The 20041-nt window shown below is 37.6% G+C and overlaps 1 protein-coding gene across 1 annotated transcript; it reads right to left on the reverse strand.

The window, feature by feature from the left end:
• Nucleotides 1-281: 281 nt before the first annotated feature.
• On the reverse strand, nucleotides 282-16785 carry LOC134750090 (uncharacterized). The gene is made up of 6 exons (XM_063685186.1): nucleotides 16776-16785; nucleotides 9729-9904; nucleotides 9251-9365; nucleotides 5745-5943; nucleotides 3121-3286; nucleotides 282-1195 (listed from the first exon to the last, which is right to left on the reverse strand). Exons 1-6 carry the CDS (start codon nucleotides 16783-16785, stop codon nucleotides 1091-1093), a joined length of 771 nt encoding a protein of 256 aa, XP_063541256.1. The 3' UTR covers nucleotides 282-1090.
• Between the last annotated feature and the right edge of the window lie 3256 nt (nucleotides 16786-20041).

Genomic DNA, 20041 nt, shown 5'->3' on the forward strand with positions numbered 1-20041 from the left:
TAATGAGTAAAAATCGTGAAAGTTTAAATCAGTGTAATACAGTTTTTTTTGTAATATTATTGGGTAAAGGGGCCCACTGACTATCAGTCCGCCGGACGATATCGGCCTGTCAGATGTTCGGAACTGTCAAATTTTTGTTCTAACTGACAGGCCGATATCGTCCGGCCGACTGATAGTCAGTGGGCCCCTTTACAGTCTCAATGACGAATTTGTTTAGTTACGTACGATTACATACGTATCGTATATGACATGGAGAAGGAGCAGTGTAACATAAGTTAAGTAAAACGTTTATTTACATACAAGGTCCAGAATTTTACATTGTTGCTGTAACTTACCTTATACAAAAAATACAATACGGGTATTTACAGGAGAACATTTTCGATAAATACATTTTATCATTTGGCAGTTATTTAATTGTATACCAGTATAATTATATACTTTTATTTTAATCTTTCATTATTATCCGTTCTAAATTATAAAGTTTCTTTTAATTTTATATTACGATTAATTTTACATCAATAATGATCCAAACACATGGGTCTAAATAGAGGTATGTTGTATACATTTATTATGATACATAATTTAAAACATCAAGAATACACTTTATACAAAAAATATCTCTTTATTCTGGTAACTGATAGTAAGAACTACATACAAACATACAGTCTCAGTCAAAAGCTACGCAAGAAAGTCCACATTGACTATTCAGAGCTCTGCTGGGCTTTTAACTTAAAAGCCCTGCAGAGCTCTGAAGTTTTAAGTCCAGCAACTTTCCGTCGTTTGAAGCCCGGGCGAGTTGACTTCTTGGACCAACCGGTATAAGAACGGTCTTTGATTACGCCAAGTTGTTTCAGATCTTGAGGTCAAGTTATTTGTTCGCCTAGTTAGTAATTGACTTGCCCAAGCTAGCGCAACCTTTAAGAATTTACAGCCAGCACACACTACATGAGCGTTAGGAAATGGTGCAGTGAATTTTTCTGTGACCGACATATCGTTATGAGACATTCACTCGATTCATTCGATTTATCTGCAGGAAGAAATCCGATGTATGTACAAGCTCGCGCGTGGAATGGCTTTAGGCGCTACTGCATCAGGTGGGTTCCAGCGGCGAAGGAGCATCCTTGGTCTTCTCGTACGGGCTGCCGTCCGCGTCGCCGCTGTTCCCGCTGTGCACAGCCACCGAAGTCAGCGGCACCTGCCGTTCAACATAAAACATAAACCATGTGATGGGCTAACACAGCTATTTATAGGTAAGACGGTCGTTACAATTGCGGATCCGCACGTCGCTCCGGTGTGCGTGCATATCGTTGTTTTGCTCAAACACCGGAACGGCGTATGTATAAGTATTAGCATCAATCAGCGTGAAAACCGCGTAAGACTCGACTCTCGTACTCGTACTGTAATATTTATATCGTGTCTGCGAATTGCGCATTTACTGACTATACATATACTTAGCTAAGAGTATAGATAAAACTAGTTTTTGATATAGTGCTATCCTATCATAATTTGTAACTACTAGTTCTAATGTCCGTGGATGGAGTAAAGTTTCCAATTAGAAGTCTCTAGCTCCTTTTTAATATTATAACTTGGTATTTTCAGTCTGCATTGTTAAGCAAGTTTAACAAATTTTTCAAAAGATTTGGACGAGAACAATTGTGGCTTTCCATATAGAAGGGTCCTTATGCTTCATGTGAAATAAGGACCTTCTGTTGGAATTTCAGATGGAAAGGACTTTATTGCACTTGAAGCATAAGGACCCTTCTGTGATGGAAAGCCACAATTCAAGTTTAGGAAGATTGAGTTAACATTGACGAGTGTTAACTGACAGAACTGTTTTAAAGGTATGTTTGTTCGGGACAATCCCGAACAAACATACCTTTAAAACAGTTTAGGGTACTTAAGGGTCTCCAAGCTCGGTTCTCCATACAAACGTAGTTCCGCTCTCATTTTAAAACGAATAGCTAGTTTGCTCTGAAACTGTACTTACAATAGGATAAGGTATACATATATGCCTGAAATTAGTTTATGTAGCTTCAGATACCATAGTTAAAAAAATACAGCGAATTTACGTTATTCATACAAAACTTGTTTTTGCTCTGTTTCGTTTGTTTTATAAACTGGCCAAGATATACCTCATGTCATTGTAAGTGCAAAGTTTCATTACAATCCAAAACGTAGTTTTAAAATGGGAACGGAACTCCGTTTGTATGGAAAGGTGAAATTCGGCCGAGCTTACCGGAGACTCTTAATCAGCGTTTGAAAGATTAATTTTGTATTAAGTGTATAGCATGTTTATAATAGGGAATTAAATGTTAATAGCCATAATTGTGTGTTTTATTTTAGTTTTAGGATATAAATAATTTAGAATAATATGTATGCTATTTTTAAGGCTAATTTATGGGCCAATTATTGTAGTAGTATTCGTTGCCTGAAAATAAAGATTTTCATTTCATTTCAAAATCGTGACAGATAAATATATTCTACTTGCAATACATAAAAGTACTATATTTATAAACAGCAGTGCGTCGTACCGCAGGTCCAGCTGCACCATGAAGACAGCGGCCGCTAGCGTCGACACTGAGACGCTCTTATGTTAACTGCTGAAGCAAGATAGTAGCAGCTACATACCATAGACACAGCAGTGCAGGTGTGCATGTCGGAGTGGCGCGAAGGCGCGGATAGCGACGCATCGTACCGCAGGTCGAGTTGCAGCATAAAGACAGCAGTCACTAGCGTCGACACTGAGACGCTCTTATGTTAACTGCTGAAGCAAGATAGTAACAGCTACATACCATAGACACAGCAGTGCAGGTGTGCATGTCGGAGTGGCGCGAAGGCGGGGATAGCGACGCATCGTACCGCAGGTCGAGTTGCAGCATAAAGACAGCAGTCGCTAGCGTCGACACTGAGACGCTTTTATGTTAACTGCTGAAGCAAGATAGTAGCAGCTACATACCATAGACACAGCAGTGCAGGTGTGCATGTTGGAGTGGCGCGAAGGCGGGGATAGCGACGCATCGTACCGCAGGTCGAGTTGCAGCATAAAGACAGCAGTCGCTAGCGTCGACACTGAGACGCTTTTATGTTAACTGCTGAAGCAAGATAGTAGCAGCTACATACCATAGACACAGCAGTGCAGGTGTGCATGTCGGAGTGGCGCGAAGGCGGGGATAGCGACGCATCGTACCGCAGGTCGAGTTGCAGCATAAAGACAGCAGCCGCTAGCGTCGACACGGATACGGATAACTGCGCGCCCGCCACACCTATGCACGTACTGCTACCGCATCTGTTACAGTAAATCCATTGTATGATTAAAAGTGTCACAGCTGAAAAAGAGCCGACTTTCGATTACGACAGGTAGCTAACAGGGCTCTGACATCGTTATCAATAATTTCAAAGTCGGGTAAATAAGACCCTATTGAAAATGTTTCATATATTATTTAGAATTACGATACCCGAGAGTGTTTGGTGAATATCACTTCCAACTTAATAACAACAGACAGCTCTCCAAAGACTAACTGGGAACTTGAAAGACAAATAAGGATCTAAATATCCGTTTTACCTACGTACTTTACATTACAACCGGCTCAGGGTTTGCCTAATCCCCGGCCATGGTTGATAGTAGAACTTGTAGGCAAATTGAATGGAATAGGAATGTTTGTTTTAGTGCCTACTGTAATGAAACCCACTTAGCTTTACGCTGATATCCACAGCTACTTCATTACACAAATAGTGCTTCAATCGGTATCTATTAGGTTTTCATTGGGTCATTTGATTAAAATTAGTTTGAATCCTTGTGGCATCCATTTGTTATTTGATTGCAGGTAAATACCTAATGGATAGATCTTGAACAGACAGATTTTTGTCTCCTAAAAATAATGGTCGACTAATTTATGTAGGTAACTATAGTCACATCTAGGGGGTTCGACATTGAATCGTTCGTAGGTAAAATATATGACGTAGTCATAAATTTAGTAGTTTCTATCCAATCTGTTAGTTTTGACAACCAATTATATAATTGGTTATTTCAATTGTATTGAAATATTTAAATAATCATTTCAATTTTCTCATTCAATACAGGATGTAACAAAAATAGTGGGGATCCGTTAAAGGGCAAAGGCATGTTCTGATTAGGAAAAATTGAAAGAATTTTTTTTTGACGCGAAAAAAAATATCTATAGGCAGGTCGTCCAAGTTGGCTAACTTTCCATAGTCTCCATACAAAGGCCAAAAATGTTTTGCGTCAAATAATGTTTTCTTCTACTTTTGTTTAATCGGAACACGATACCGAATATGCCCTTAAACGGATCCCCACTATTTTTGTTACACCTTGTATTTTTACACTAAGAAACAAATACATCTGTAGTTATTTTGTTTTGCCTTTGCACCTAATGCATCGTATTGTATTTAGTTATGTTTCTAGGGTTAGCTATTTCTTTAAAGTTTTGCCTTCATGTACATGTTATCTTAGTTTGACTACAATTTCGTTTGTATCTCTCTCAGTTACTTAAAGGTTAGCTGGAAGAGATCCCTTAGGGGGATAAGTTCGCCGTTGTACACATTTACTGTATCTTCTCTGTGTTATGTACTTGTTTTGTGCAATAAAGTGTTTACTACTACTACTACTACTATAGGTACATCTGGCGGCTTAATATTCGAACATAGAGTTTTCAATTGGAATTGTCCATCAAGCCAAACAATTTACTAATAAACCGTAGAAATGCGATCCAATCGTCTATAAATAAAGGAACCGCCCGCCTGGGCTCGCGTAAACAATGCGTGGCCTTTCTACAATGCGCCATTAAGTGGATCTTTCTTGTTTTGAGACTTATTGCTGCTTTAAATCGTTTAATTGATCATTCGAAGTAGTATCATGTCGTTGTTATACAGTTTACCGTCTAGGTATTAATTATTATAGTATTTCAGTTTGAAACCGTTTGTTTTACGAATTATATTGCGTTTGTTCCAGATCAGAGAAAATACGATTCCGTCAACATGGTAACCTAGTATTTAGCTCGCATTTTAAATCTATTTTCAGGTACTTCATGCATAATTATGGAGTCTTGGCGACTTTTAGTTTTGAGGACACTGTTTTTTATACATACACTGTTTTTTGTACAGAGTAGCATGGCGGTCTTTGGTGTCGGAGGCCAAGATCCACTTCGGGTCGTCGCGCCACAGCAGTAGTAGTAGTTTTTTATACATAAAACTAAACAACTATACATTATGTGTCTCTGGGTTAATAAGTCCAAGTCGGGTTCAATAATATTCCTCTTCTCAAAGCCGTAGGATTTTAATATTAGTTTATGTGGCTGCTGCATAATGCCTAATTATGTACAGTTACATACACTGTTTTATATATACAGTCTACAAACATATAAGCTGTCTATGATGTGCTCAGGAACCGCATGTTACGATCGGCACTGCGGCATCGTTGCTACGTCGCGGATATCAGGTGGCGTCTCCGAAATATCGTATATATCGATCATTTGACACAATAGTGGTGATATAGTTAGTTTATAAACAACAAAAATAATTAAAAGATTAACTGGACGTTAATTGGCGATAATTGAAAACTTTTTTCACGCATGTCACGCAACCGTATTTTTTAACTCTTAGCAACTTTGGTGACAATGAAATGTTAAAATATGCTTAAACCAACTGATAAAAGACAGGCGGCGCATGGCGAAGATCCCAGCACACGCGGTGCAGTGCGGTGTAGTACCTATATTTCTGGTACTTACCCGATATTTAAGAGCGATCTGATACAAAAAGCCAACATGGCAATGTGGGCTGCTAGAGCTGCCGTCCACAGTAGCGTAAGAGGCACGGCGGCGCAGGGCGATGGTCCCAGCGCGCGCCACGGGGCGCCCCACGCGCGCGGCGCGCCCGCCCGTGAGGACGGCCAGCCGCCGAAGCCTCGGCTGTAGTACACTGAAGTTGCTGCAAGATTAACAGGATCTTACTGCGAACTGCGATATTGGTTTATAATTTTATTTATCAATAGATAACTTAGGCGCCTAGTAGTACGCCTAAATCTTTTGCGCCTAACTAAGAGGTACATCTTTTAAGTTAGTGTAGGAATTTGGCGCAAAATACAACCTAATTACTCGTATTTCTAAGCGGATTCAAAATCACCCATAAAATGGTTGTCATGGACTTATTTTTCAGCTGTGTTGGGCTAAAAAAAGCCCAACACAGCTGAAAAAAAGCTAATTGGAGTGTGCAATATTACGCATGCCCATATGCCTCGATAATCAAAGTCCTTGACAGTAGGTACTCCAAACTGATTATTGGCATCAAATATCGTCGGGTGAGAATACGTTTGTGCCATACGCCACTTACATTGGTTTGCAGGATAGCGAAAAGAAGCAAAAAGAAAATTAAGTTAATATGTCTCACGATAATTTTAATTCGAAAAAAAAAATATTTTTTGAAAAGATTTACATTTAGGAAATATTGAACTTATTTATCATTTAGACACATATGTTTACTATTTATAGTACCATACAAATATTTTGAATATAGTGGTAATCATTTAATAACAACATTTTTATTATTGCCATATCCGTTTCGATGAGTAAATGTTAAACCAAAGAGGACATAATAGGATAGAGCGGTACTGTCATAGTAAATTTTGTAGCCACAATAAATTTATCGACATCTATCGACACATGATTAAAAATAAAAATAAAAATATCAAAAATGTATTTATATATGGATATTTTTTTTATTTTTATTTGCAATATTTGCATCGATTATTTTTATATTATTTTGACACGTTCTTTCACTAATTGCGTAAAATTTGTTAAATAACAAACGAAACCGTCAACGCCATCTATACGAGAATAGGCCAAAGGTAGTGGCGCCATCTGATCGAGAATCAAATTTTCGTGATTTTCGAGGTACGTTTTTTGCTTAGACTGTATCCATCTATTACGGAGTTATATCTATCTTTGGTTAAACGTACAATGTATGACATATGACACAAAAGTTTTGGATATGTCACACTTTTGTGATAATTTTCTGTTACCAAAGTATAATTATCCTATAACAAAATGATATGGCACAATATTTTTGAAAAGTAAGTTTTTTCAAAAACCGATTAGTGTCAATTATAGCATATTTTTTGTTATTTTGGGAATCATTAAAAAACGATTTTGCTCAAAAATAGATAGGTACGGCACAAACGTATTCTAAGCCGACGTAATATTGAATTTGCTAATTTTGCTAATTTCATTTGACTGACAACGATCGTTGCCCGATTTTATTTAATTGAGCCTATAGTTCACATTATCGTGTATGGTTGGTTTCACTTTACTAGTTATTTCATTAAATTTACGGAGCAGTTTTGGCTTTGTGCTACTCATGTTCTCCTCATAAAATAGGCTCAAACTCAAACCCAGCCTGCACATTAACATTGTTTCACTTAGGTCGAATCGAACTGCCGACTTTTATATCGCCATAATTTAACCGTCCTCAAAAAATATATTTCTTTATGCTTTATGGAAAAAATCGGTAAGATTTAATTTTGCGATTAAACGTTCTCTATTTTATAAAAGGAATATCTCATCCTATTTATTTTATTTTATGGCATTAATTTGTTGGTCATGATCATGACAACCGTGACGTGAAAAAATAGCCGTAGATAGTCAAGTTACCTCTTCCTAATATTTTAAATAACTACTTTAAGAAATAAGTATACATAAAACTCCCGCATCACAAAATATGAAATTTTTGTAATAAAAAAATGTTAGCCAAGTTCTTAAAATGCCGATTAGTTATAAAAAACAAACGTAATTTGTCTTCTTTGTCTTCTTCTTAGGCACATACCAATCATCACATAAATAAAAGAGCTGACTATAATGTCATCCAAGTAATCAAAATTATATGAAAAGGCCGGGAGGCCCTTTTATAACCACACAGGACTTACTCCAAATTCAGGGCGCTCGTAAAACCTCACCAAAGGACGGCGGTAATAGTACGGGCGGGGGAAAGTGACGCTAAGTTTGGAAAAAAATAATCTTAAAAAAAAAAGTAAAACCGACTTCAAACGGGAAAAAATAAAATATTATCTCGTTTTATATGCGCAAGCAAATTGATACGTTTGAAGTCGGTGACAAGCCAAATCTTAAAAGCGTCAAGTTGCCGTCAAACCGAATGCCAACCCTAGTATAGTTTGATAAGAACAAAAGAACCAGTATTGTAACTATTTAGCTTGGCACCGACTTCAAACCTATCAGTTTGATAGCGCATATAAAACGAGATAATATTTTATTTTTTCCCGTTTGAAGTCGGTTTTACTTCTGTTTCAAGTTCTGGATCTAAGCTATCAAGATTTAAGGAGTTGGACCTCATGGAACCCATCATCAGAACTAGACCTTAACAAAAATGTTCCTTCAGAACTTACTTGTGCTTAACAAATTATTAATGATGTTATGTGCTTGTTTTTATTGAAATTTAAACCATCGTTACATGTAATAAAGTTGTGTTTAGCATAAAAACGTGGCCGTGTTATTATGTGTAAGGAAGCAATTAAGAACAGTGTACATTCTGAACACTGTATTGTAGTGGTTACCTGCCGCCAGCACTGTGATGCCCCGCTGCCGGTACACCGAGCCCGAGCTCTTACTGCCTCTCCTCCAACCAGCCCACCGCCCCATTATTTCACCGATGCCGCACACATTCTGAATAGTTTACTGTAGTGGTTATCCTGCCGCAGCACTGTGATGCGCCCCGCCGGTACACCGAGCCCGAGCTCTTGCTGCCTCTCCTCCAACCAGCCCACCGCCCCATTATTTCACCGATGCCGCACACATTCTAAATAGTTTACTGTAGTGGTTATCCTGACGCAGCACTGTGATGCGCCCCGACGATACACTGAGCCCGAGCTCTTGCTGCCTCTCCTTCAACCAGCCCACCGCCACATTATTTCACCGATGCCGCACACATTCTGAATAGTTTATTGTATTGATTATACCTGACGCAGCACTGTGATGCGCCCCGACGATACACTGAGCCCGAGCTCTTGCTGCCTCTCCTCCAACCAGCCCACCGCCCCATTATTTCACCGATGCCGCACACATTCTGAATAGTTTATTGTAGTGGTTATACTTGCCGTAGCACTGTGATGCGCCCCGTCGGTACACCGAGCCCGAGCTCTTGCTGCCTCTCCTCCAACCAGCCCACCGCCCCCACTCTTCCACCGATGCCGCACACACACTGAACAGTGTATTGTAGTTAGTAGTACCTGCCGCCAGCACTGTGATGCCCCCCGCTGGTACACCGAGCCCGAGCTCGACTTGCTGTCTCTCCTCCAACCAGCCCACCGCTCCCACCACTATTCCGCCGATGCCGCACACGATCTAAACAAAATGCCGTTTGAAAGCTTTGGTATTAAAGAAGATTATTTCAACCTTCTTAATTGGCTTAAATGAGATTTTATTATGTATTTATAAAACAGGGTTACAAACCATTGCGTGGTCAATTTATTATTATTGCTCAATTCTGAAGTGCCAGCAAAAGTGTGACCTCGAGATCTGTAACATTACATTAAGTTTATTCTTTTTCTGGCACTTCAGAATACAGCTTTGCGCTCAGTGGGTGGGTGATGGTAATGTAATAGTGCAGGAAAATGTGATTTTATTTGCAGAGCTCGCTTCACTCTTTGCCCGAAAAACTTACTACTGCGGCTTGCTGGAAATTAAATAATATTGGAAGTGTTGTACCTGTAGCACCCGCACCCGCAGAGCGATGGCGAAGGGGTAGAGCTGTAGGCCACCGCTGAGCGGATCATCTTCGCCCTTCGACGCGTCGCTCACCGCGCTACACACTGATTGCTTGCGCGACCACATCGCTGCTTGCGGAAACACTTTAAGAAAAAAAATTGTAGATAAATATCTAACTAGGGAATCATTTCACATTTTGATCGCCTTTTTGCAGGCTAAAACGCCTATACAACTGCCAAAATAATTTCTTAAGTGACTCATTTTTCTCCAAGCGGACTTCGCCCTGTTTGTCCGAAAAAATGTAGCACCAAATGGGACACTTTTTTAGAATCAGGACTGAATATGTTAGTGATTCTGAGTTGAAAGAACCCAAAAACACCAGGATCTGAGAAAATCAGGTCTTCAATATTTTTTTTAGAAAAAGCTCAGACTATAACAGTGCAGCGCGTTCAGCGGCCGATATTAAAATCATAAAAACGATAAGCATTAAGTGGAAACATTATGTTTTAAGGGAGATTAAATGGATAACGGAATTTATTTTTAGCTGATCTGATAGGGTGTCACAGTAATATCGAGTTACCGATTTCGTTAAGCAGGGGAACATTACGAACCATATCACGTATCACATTTTTCATTTTTTTCATTTTCATAAGAAATGTACGTAAATACATATAGTTACTTTCGAACTCTTGATCTCATCCTGGACCAAAAGCGCCTTTAACGAAAGTAATACTTCCAGAGTCCACCTCACTAAGGTCATCTTGACATTGGTTAGGGCGCAATACAATTTAGTTGTTAACCATCTGCTACACGGTTGACCGTCGTTTTTTTAAATGATATGGCAGCCAAACGAGCAGATGAATGACCTGATGGTAATCGATTACCGTCGCCCATAGGCACCCGCAACACCAGAGGGGTTGCAAGTGCGTTTCTAAGATGGGAGTACGCCCTTTTCTTGAAGGTTTGAAGGTCGTATCGGTCCAGAAATAACGCAGGCGACAGTTTATTCCACAGTTTAGCTGTGCGGGGCAGGAAGTTTCTGGAGAAACGCACAGTTGAGGACTGCCAACCATCTAAGTGGTGAAGATGGAAATGTTGTCGCGTAGGGCGATGGCGGAAAGAAGCGGAAATTTTTCAGAGCACCCCCTTATACATGCGATAGAAAATGCAGAGCGAGGCTACATCTCTACGCAGCGCCAAGGAGTCAAGCCGATCCGAATTACGCTGGCGGCCTGGCTGGCAGGAAAAAATTATGGCCGTAGGTCTATTAGGTACTTTAATTACTGATTTTGCAAAATGTCCTTGTCTTTTTTGGTTTCCTTGCATTCGATATCTCACTGCGTTCGACCGCTAAACTACCTCGACAGAAACTTTCAACCCTTGGTTAACAATCTACTATTTAATGTGAAGGTGAAGAAACTTGCAAAGTAATCAGTATTAGTTTGTAAATTTCTCGAATCCATTAAGGATGATTCACGCTAGAACGGCCCGAGTCCGGGCCTAGGCATCCGACACTTCGTTTTCTATGACAGACGATGCTTTCTGTAGAAAATTGTATCGAACGCCACGGCCCGGACCCGGCTCGTTCTAGTCTGAGTCATCCTTAATATCAATGCTTCACAATATCAAAAACTATTTAGGTAATGGCTCTGGGCATCCCACAATATTAATAATTTGAAACAAGGATTTAACTTTACAAAAACAGACTGTTAACTCGCAAAACTTACATAAGTGTGTCAACTTAGTCGTTAAAGGTTGGGCCGAAATAACCGAGCTAACATCAACGTTAATATTTAGTAGGTAATAGAAAAGTTGGTTATTAAGGGTCTCCGGCAAGCTCGGTTCTCCATAGAAACGTAGTTCCGCTCTCATTTTAAAACGAGTAGCTAGTTTCCTCTGAAACTTTGTACTTACAATAGGATAAGGTATATCTATGTCTGAAATTAGTCTATGTAGCTTCAGATACCATAGTTAAAAAAATACAGCGAATTTACGTTTTTCATACAAAACTTGTTTTTGCTCTGTTTCGTTTGTTTTATAAACTGGAGCTATATAAACTAATTGTGCCATTTTCATCCAAAAGGGTACTTATTGTCGGTTGTCAATAAGGCGCTATTTCCATATAGCTTCAATTTGAAATCACCCTTATCGACAACCGACCATGTGGTACCTTTTGATTGAAAACGTCACAATTTCAGATCTAGATATACCTCATGTCATTGTACGTGCAAAGTTTCATTAAAATCCAAAACGTAGTTTTAAAATGAGAGCGGAACTCCGTTTGTATGGGAAGGTGAAATTCGGCCGAGCTTGCCGGAGACTCTTAAAAAGGAGTTTAATACTTGTGCAAGTTGTAACGTGATTATAACTGACATCTGAAAATTATTATAACTTTACTAAGTATTTATTTACTGCAATCGTTTAAAATGTTTTACGAATAAGTAATAAAAGTTACATACTTCTCCGTGGAATTGTTATGCTACAGGGTGGAAACGGAAAGAGGGAGAATTAGCCCCGGAAAAACGTACCTACATAATTTTCACCAACCCCACGCCCCAGACACGAGTGAAATTTTTAATAGTTCTTTCCTGTTATGATTTTATGGAATAACATATTCAGTTCATTTCATTCTTTTAAAATTATGGCTTCAGTTCAGTGGGACCATTATCCAGCCACACGCCAGTATCCAGGTCTTTAAATGTAACTAAAATTGTATGGTTAGTAAATATAAGACAGTGGACGGTGATTTCATTAGCTCTTTTCAAAAATAGATATAACTCCGTAATAGATGGATACCCTCTAAGGAAAAAACGTGCGTCGAAAATCAAGAAAATTTGATTCTCGATCAGATGGCGCCACTACCTTTGGCCTACTCTCGTATAGATGGCGTTGACGGTTTGGTTTGTTATTTAACAATTGTAACGCATATCAGTGCAAGAACATGGGTCGAAATAATATAAAAATAATCAATGCAAATATTGCAAATAAAAAAAACATTTATCTATATTATAAATTCATTTTTTGATATTTTTATTTTTAGTTTTAATCGTGTGTCAATAGATGGCAGTGAATTTACTGTGGCTACAAAATTTACTATGTCAGTACCGCTCTATCCCATTATATCCTCTTTGGCTCTTGTAAAGCGATAGCTGGACTTTACAAGAAGCACGTGGACTACCGGCCGTTGACTTCAAAATTGTGGTTAACCTTTTGCACGCCAATGACCGATATATACGCACCGTAGGTTCAACGCCGAAAGACCGATTAATCGGTCAAAGTCCACAGAGCAACATAGACCTACGTGCATGTACATGTATGTGTACGTGCATGATGCATAAAGTTCAATTTAAGTTTTGACACTTCGTTGACGTGGCGTCTGGATGACAGCTTTAGTGTTTGACACGGCGTCGAAAAGGTTAAACGCGTTTCAAGATTAATTCTCCATTCACTGCTCACCACACAATCAATACCTTAATACCACATAGTTTACTGTATAATAAGCAGGCATCGTAAACTGCGAGCGAAATCCATTGAAGTACTAGGGTTGTTACTTAGTCAAGTCGTTGTCATACGTCATTTCAATGGATTCTGCTCGCAGTTTACGATGCCTGATAATAAGCTATCGATATTACACTAAACAATATTAATGAGCAAAAAACAAAGGAATTAATCATGAGGCTAACTATCAAGATTGCGCTCGAACCGGTCCTTCTGTTAGTTGTCAACAGTGAATTTTCTTCTTCCTGAAATGTCACTGTTGACAGCTGAGAGATAATAATATCCATAACCGTTTCATAATAAGATTATAAATAAAGTTTGCATCGCCCTTCTCAGTTCTCGTCTCGGTATCTTAATGCAACAGCCGAAAATGAATAACTAATTTGGTTCATATAGAAACATGCACATTGCACATACTGCCCGTAGATAGGATATCGCGTAATGAAAGTCAAATCGATAACATCGATAACATTTTGATTGATCGGTTTATAAAAATCCGGACAAGTGCGAGTCGGACTTGCCCACCGAGGGTTCCGTATTTTTTAGTATTTGTTATTATAGCGGCAACAGAAATACATCATCTGTGAAAATTTCAACTGTCTAGCTATCACGGTTCATGAAATACAGCCTGGTGACAGACAGACAGACGGACAGTGGAGTCTTAGTAATAGGGTCCCGTTTTTATACTTTGGGTGCGGAACTTGAAAAAAAGGGGCTTTTCTCCAAAGAATACGGACGGCTATTAGCACAAGCTCCGTATGCGGTTTTTCGGGCCCTATATATTTATTTCAAAAATCTTGCGAGCCCCTACATGTTAGCTAATAAAAAGGCATCAATTCCGCGGGCAGTTTCATCTCAAAAAGGGAACGTATTGCTACGAGTAGTATATGTGTTGAAATCCGGCTTGCAGGGCTGAAGTGACGATGTTTGTGCCTCCGGCGCGTCGTAGCTGTGTTCAAAAGATAAGGATAAGGATGAAATTTCCCCCGGCGCAACATTTTACAAATCCCACTACTCATCTAGATACTACTACAGAGTTCGAAAAATCAAAAGCAATTTCCCAAAATAAAGGACGTTTAATGAAAAACGAAAAAGGTAAGATTAAAAGAGCTCAAGATGAAATGAAATTAACAGCGAATTGCTCTGCTCGGGCAATGGTAGGTACTTGGGGAAGAGAGCGGGATATTGTTTGTATAGGATGGTTCCAATGAATTTTATGTACGAGTAGGATCGGTTGTCTTGGGGTTCGGAGCATATAGATATCTATTTCTGTGGTTCGGAGGCAATAGGTATCTACTTTGGACGTACGAGTAACAGATATTTCTCTTTTTTCCACTGTGATCGATTAGGCAGAAAATGGGCTAGTACTTAATTGGATTCTTATAATCCTCTCTTTCGTTTCCCAAAGCATTATCACCTACTGAACACATATACAAAATGAAGAATGACGAATTATACTACAGTTTTTTCTATTTTAAAAACTTTCAGTTTTATAATCGTATCTAACGTACTAATAGGTATACAATTTTATGTGAAACTTAATGTGTTATTAGTTACTATCTGCCCGCGACTTCGTCTGCTTGGAATGATGATGATGACGGTGTTTTTAAATGTACTTATTACCATGCCATACCCCGAAGTTAATCGAGTTTTAAAAAAAAACATGTGTATAGTCATTCCACGCAGACGAAGTAGATAGTAACTAATAATACATTAAGGGCCACTTGCACCATTCACTAACCCAGGGTTAACCGGTTAAACCTGGAGACCATGGTTACCAGTACAATTTGACACTGGGTTAACGATTTAACCGGCTAACCCCGGGTTAGTGAGATGGTGCAAGTGGGCCTAAGTGGTTAATGAAGCCTTTTCTGTTATACCTATGTTATGATCTCTAAGTGGCCCTTTCTAATCGAATTTAAACCGAGGCTCTCCGAAACATGTCTCGCCAGTGACTAAAACAAGTGAGTCTAAACCGTAAAATGATTTAATGGCCCTTTCTAAGTACTTTCAGTGTTGCCTATGTATTTAGCAAAACGATTGCAAAGCGGATGTATGAAAATTGATTGTTCTACAATAATCAGTGTTGTCCATAACACATACAATAAAAGAAGCACAGGTGCATACGGACACGCTCACATTATTCTCCCATTAACACGGGTACGCCAATTCATTTTCATACCGGCTGACTTTGACGTGGGTTTTCCATTAGAATTTCATGTTTGCAAACGGCTTTACTCGCCTGCCACAGATATTTCTTTTAGAAGTCGCTTATGCCATTACTAATACCTACATACTATAATTTATACGTACCTAGTTATACTAGACAATACAAGATACAAGATATCAATCTCATCTCGAATCGAAACCAAAATAGGTCGAAATGTGTTTTGATTGACTGAATGAGTAACTTAAAATTAAATTAAATAATTATTTATTTCAGGCATGGCCCATGGATGTGTTAGTAACAAAAACTTAAATACTAATGTTAAACAATACAACTAATTAAAACCTACCATGCAAAACAGTATACTTAGAGCTAGGACAATACAATGCCAGGTGAGCCTTACAATTTGATAACATATGAAGTAGGTAGGTACATTTACTATTAACATTAAACATTTAAATTTGACTAGCATCACGACTATGTATAGGTAGTTATTTGTATGTAGTTAATTAAATCATTAAAACAGTTGTTTATTGTGCCTTTTTCATTTCTAGATTTATTTTCATCCGAATGTAATAAATGAATAAAATAATAATGTAAGTAATATAACTATACCTAATTATCGTATTGTTAGTTATTTGAGTGGTTCATTTATAACTGTGTTTATTTAATGGAAACATCTTTTTCATGCGATGAATGCGATATTAATTAAATGTTTTTTGATATCTTTATTATTTACGGAATAATCGCCCGTTAACGATTACATCCTGAAGATATTGCGTTTGAGTCCTTTGTCTTCAAGTAATTGCCTTTTTACAGTGGCAGATTGAGGTTACTTCGATATTGGACACATTGTACTTAAATACATACTTATGTAGCACTTCCTGCTCAATAATACCAATTCAGTTTGTGCATCCTCATTGGCTTAAAACACGTTAAAGGGTAATAATCTGTGCAAGGCAATTAGCTAGGTAGCTTTTTCTTATCGAACCAGGGTGTATGATGGCCCATCGTATCTAGAGGAACCATAAGATTTGGCTTGGCACTGATTTCAAACGTATCAGTTGCCAGTTATTTTATCCTTTTTGATGTCAGTTTTATAGCTAGTACCTATTTTCTCCGAGATGGTGAGGCGAAAAGATTTAACTTTGCACCAACGTTTGTAAGTTCACCCTCTTGTGCCTTGTCACCCTCGCAACGCTTTGTTTGGACTACTCGCTGTGCTTGTTGACAAGTTTTTTTTATAATATCTAATAACTTATACATAATAATTATAATATTTTTTGTACAAGATATCATTTTAGATTTACTTAAATACAAAGATAAATTAAAAAAAGTATGAAATTCGTATTTTTGGCATTTATGAAATTTTTGGAACTTACCTTTTTCCATATCCACCTTTTTGCTTGCAAAAATGTTTTGATTAATAAGTAAATATGCAGTGAATTGGCAAAGATTGTAATAAAATCATTTTATTTTCTAAATAAATTAGCAGCATCGTATAGCTTAATAATTTAGCTATTTTGTACATTTAAGTGCGAAAATATCGTACTTGTGTTTGTGTCAATAGATAGAATAGTTCCATTATTATTTATAAAATACGTTACCTAAAAAAAGGATCTATAAGAATAAGAATTTTGTAGAAGATACTTCTAATAAGCAAGAATTTTCAATCTTATATACCTATCTTTCACATAAAATTAACTAAACATAATTATTTACTATGTACCTACTGTGTACTGTGTAATGTAGTGAATGAAATGATTATTTTTTTAGAAGATTTTACTTGTGGTTTCTTTTCATGTTTATACCTATATTGTTTATACTTGTTTTGTAGTAGTTTGTGTTCGGTAGTTGAAGGGTTTGTGCATTATTATATTTCTTACATATTATGCACTGGATAAACATAAAATCATTTTTGTAAGGCGTGCCACTTGACACAAAAACTTAGCTTACCAGGCATTTAATATTTCCAAACTGTGAAACTACATCACTTAAAATTCACAGTTTATACGGTAACGCTTCACTAATAATCACATTATTTTTTCGGTAATGGCCAGTAACTACTAAGTTGTTATTAATTATTCTAATGTGGGAAACTCGTATTAATCATAGGATACAAATCGAATGTTGATCTTATGCTTCGCCGATCGAAAAGTTGTTTTGGTGGGAAAGCGATCGAGGCGAGCGTCCGACCTCTTTTGCCGCCAGAGGTTGACTGAAATGACTGAAATCTCGAGAGCTTTTGAGCTGAAGTCTTACGGTATAATAAGTAATCATATTAATAATTTTATTGATACTAAAATTAATAACTTAAACTTAACCTAAACTTATTGATAATAAGTACTTTTCATACCATTTTAGCTAGAGGGACACTGAATATTGCATCTGTACATGTACTTAACGTAAATAAATAACAATATGAAAGTGAATCACGGATAGCCTATAAAAAAAAATAGAGTAGGTACTTATTTGTACATTCATTGTTGTAGCCTTATAATATGTGCTTTCCTATTTACTTTATCGCTTAAAAGTTTTAAGAAAAAACCTCGATCTCACCAGGAATTAACTTCTTTTTATATAAGTATTTAAGCACCTTGCTCCGAAAAGAGCGACTATTATCTCTATTAAAAAGTTTTTACATAAAAACGAATTTTCTTTTTTTTTAAATCGCACTCAAATATAGTAACTAAAAAGTTTTGTGAACCCAATCAAGCAAAATAAATATTTATTATGTAAATGTTGTTTTTAGAAGTTTAGACTTATGATCATTTGTTTAATCTGTTTTGTGATAATAAATTATACAATATTGTTTTTAGAGTCATCTTTTTTAGGAAAAATACTTTAAGTTTTCTCATATGATTATTAATAGCTACAATCTGATGAACGAATACGTTTTTATATTACTTTGTTATGGTAAATACACATACGTTACATTAAAATATTGAACGTCAGATAATTAATTTAAATTCCTTAAAATAATTTCAATTCGCAAGCGGCACTAGCTGCAAAGCTGCAACGATTTATGTATTGCCATTCTATTTTGAGCGCTATCGGTTGTTGTCTGTTGCAAACGTTACAATACGATTTATACTGACGAACAGATCTGCTAAATTGTAAATATTTAGGTATACGATGCATGAATAGAAGATAAAAAAAGATAAAAGATATTTATTCATGACGATCACAACACATGTACAGACAACAACAGCAAGAAAAGAAGAAATCATTAAGTGTGTATTACGAAATGGACCCAACTCAGCATCATCATTTGACCTAACTGGCTTGTTCTGCAAGCAAATACGATGACCCACATTAAAAGAAAATTATTTTAATTTATTATTAAAGCTATTTTGTCATGTAGGTGAAGTTGGAGGTAGAGATAGATATAATTACATATAAAAGTTCAATGCCGAATAAAGGATGACTCACGCTAGACCGGGTCGGGGCCGGGCCGTAGCTTTCGGCGCTTCGTTTTCTATATGGAAAAGCATCACGTGATCACCGATCAGCCGTCATAGAAAATGACGTCTCACGCCTTGGCCTGGGCCCAGCCCGGTCTAATGTGAGTTATCCTTAAGAGCGGTAATCGACTTTTAAAAATCCGTTATCGAAATATAAGTAGGTACGAATAAGATAATAAAATAAATAAAATAAGAAGCCTTTATTCATTCTCTACAATCTTACACCAGAACAAATTAAAATTGTTTAATAATAAAAAAATAGGTATATACTTAATTAAGTATTTTGTAGAGGTGATGGCCTTCTCCAGATTCAGCCAGTTTTGCCTGTCCTTGGCCTTCTATGACCAGTCTTGACCGGCTGCACTGTAGCCACGATTTCGTTGAGCCATTTTTCTTTCACTTTCCATTTATTCCGCGTCCCCGAAGGGCCCCGCCACAGGATGGTTATTTTTGCCCATCTGTCTTTATGCATACGTGCTGTATAGCCACACCATTTTCATTTAAATTTTTAGTGCAAATGATAATGCATCGATTACGCCAGTTATTTGCCTTATGTCTTTGCTCCTCTTTCTATGGATTAATTTTATATAAATGCTTAATTTTATATTAATGCTTTAGCAGGATGTTGCTAAAGCTGCCTCGCTGCTGCAGTGCGTCAGGCATGTTTGCCGAGGCGCACACGGATGGCTTCCATGCCATCAGACGGAAGAGGGTAGCCTATTTGCTGAGACGAGTGAGAGGCAGCAGTAACAGCATCCTGAGGATGGTAGCTGGACGCCTCGACTGCCCTATATTAAGGCACTGGGCTAATATTGTAATAGGCAGTACAAATTAATAAAGTAAGTAAGTAGGTATTTGTTTGTTTTTGTTTTTATGGCTAGCTCTTAATTGTATAGTAAATGTTGTAAATGTTACAATTAGACTAACACTTAGTTTATAAGTTCCCTAGTTTAAGTATTACTAACAACCTATGGATCTTTCCGTGGCGCGTTGGTAGCGTTGTACTTATTTTATTACGCGCTTGTTAGTTGTATATACATGACTGGCACGCATATGTCAGGCTAAAGATACACGAGATAATTACGTAAAGGAGAAATCAAATTGATGTCAATTTATATGGTGGAATCGGCTTCTATGTCAGATCACGTCAAGAGTGTGGTTTTTAAGGTTCCGTACCTAACGGG

The sequence above is a fragment of the Cydia strobilella genome, chromosome 2 (genome assembly GCF_947568885.1).
Source record: "Cydia strobilella chromosome 2, ilCydStro3.1, whole genome shotgun sequence".
In the NCBI taxonomy this organism is placed as follows: domain Eukaryota; kingdom Metazoa; phylum Arthropoda; class Insecta; order Lepidoptera; family Tortricidae; genus Cydia; species Cydia strobilella.

Bases quoted from the DNA above. Each gene is read 5' to 3' on its own strand.
- LOC134750090 (XM_063685186.1), bottom strand. The intron at 3,287-5,744 runs GTAAGTACCAGA...TTACTGTAACAG, and splicing joins AGATCGCTCTTAAATATCGG to ATGCGGTAGCAGTACGTGCA. The intron at 1,196-3,120 runs GTATGTAGCTGC...GTTGAACGGCAG, and splicing joins CCTGCACTGCTGTGTCTATG to GTGCCGCTGACTTCGGTGGC.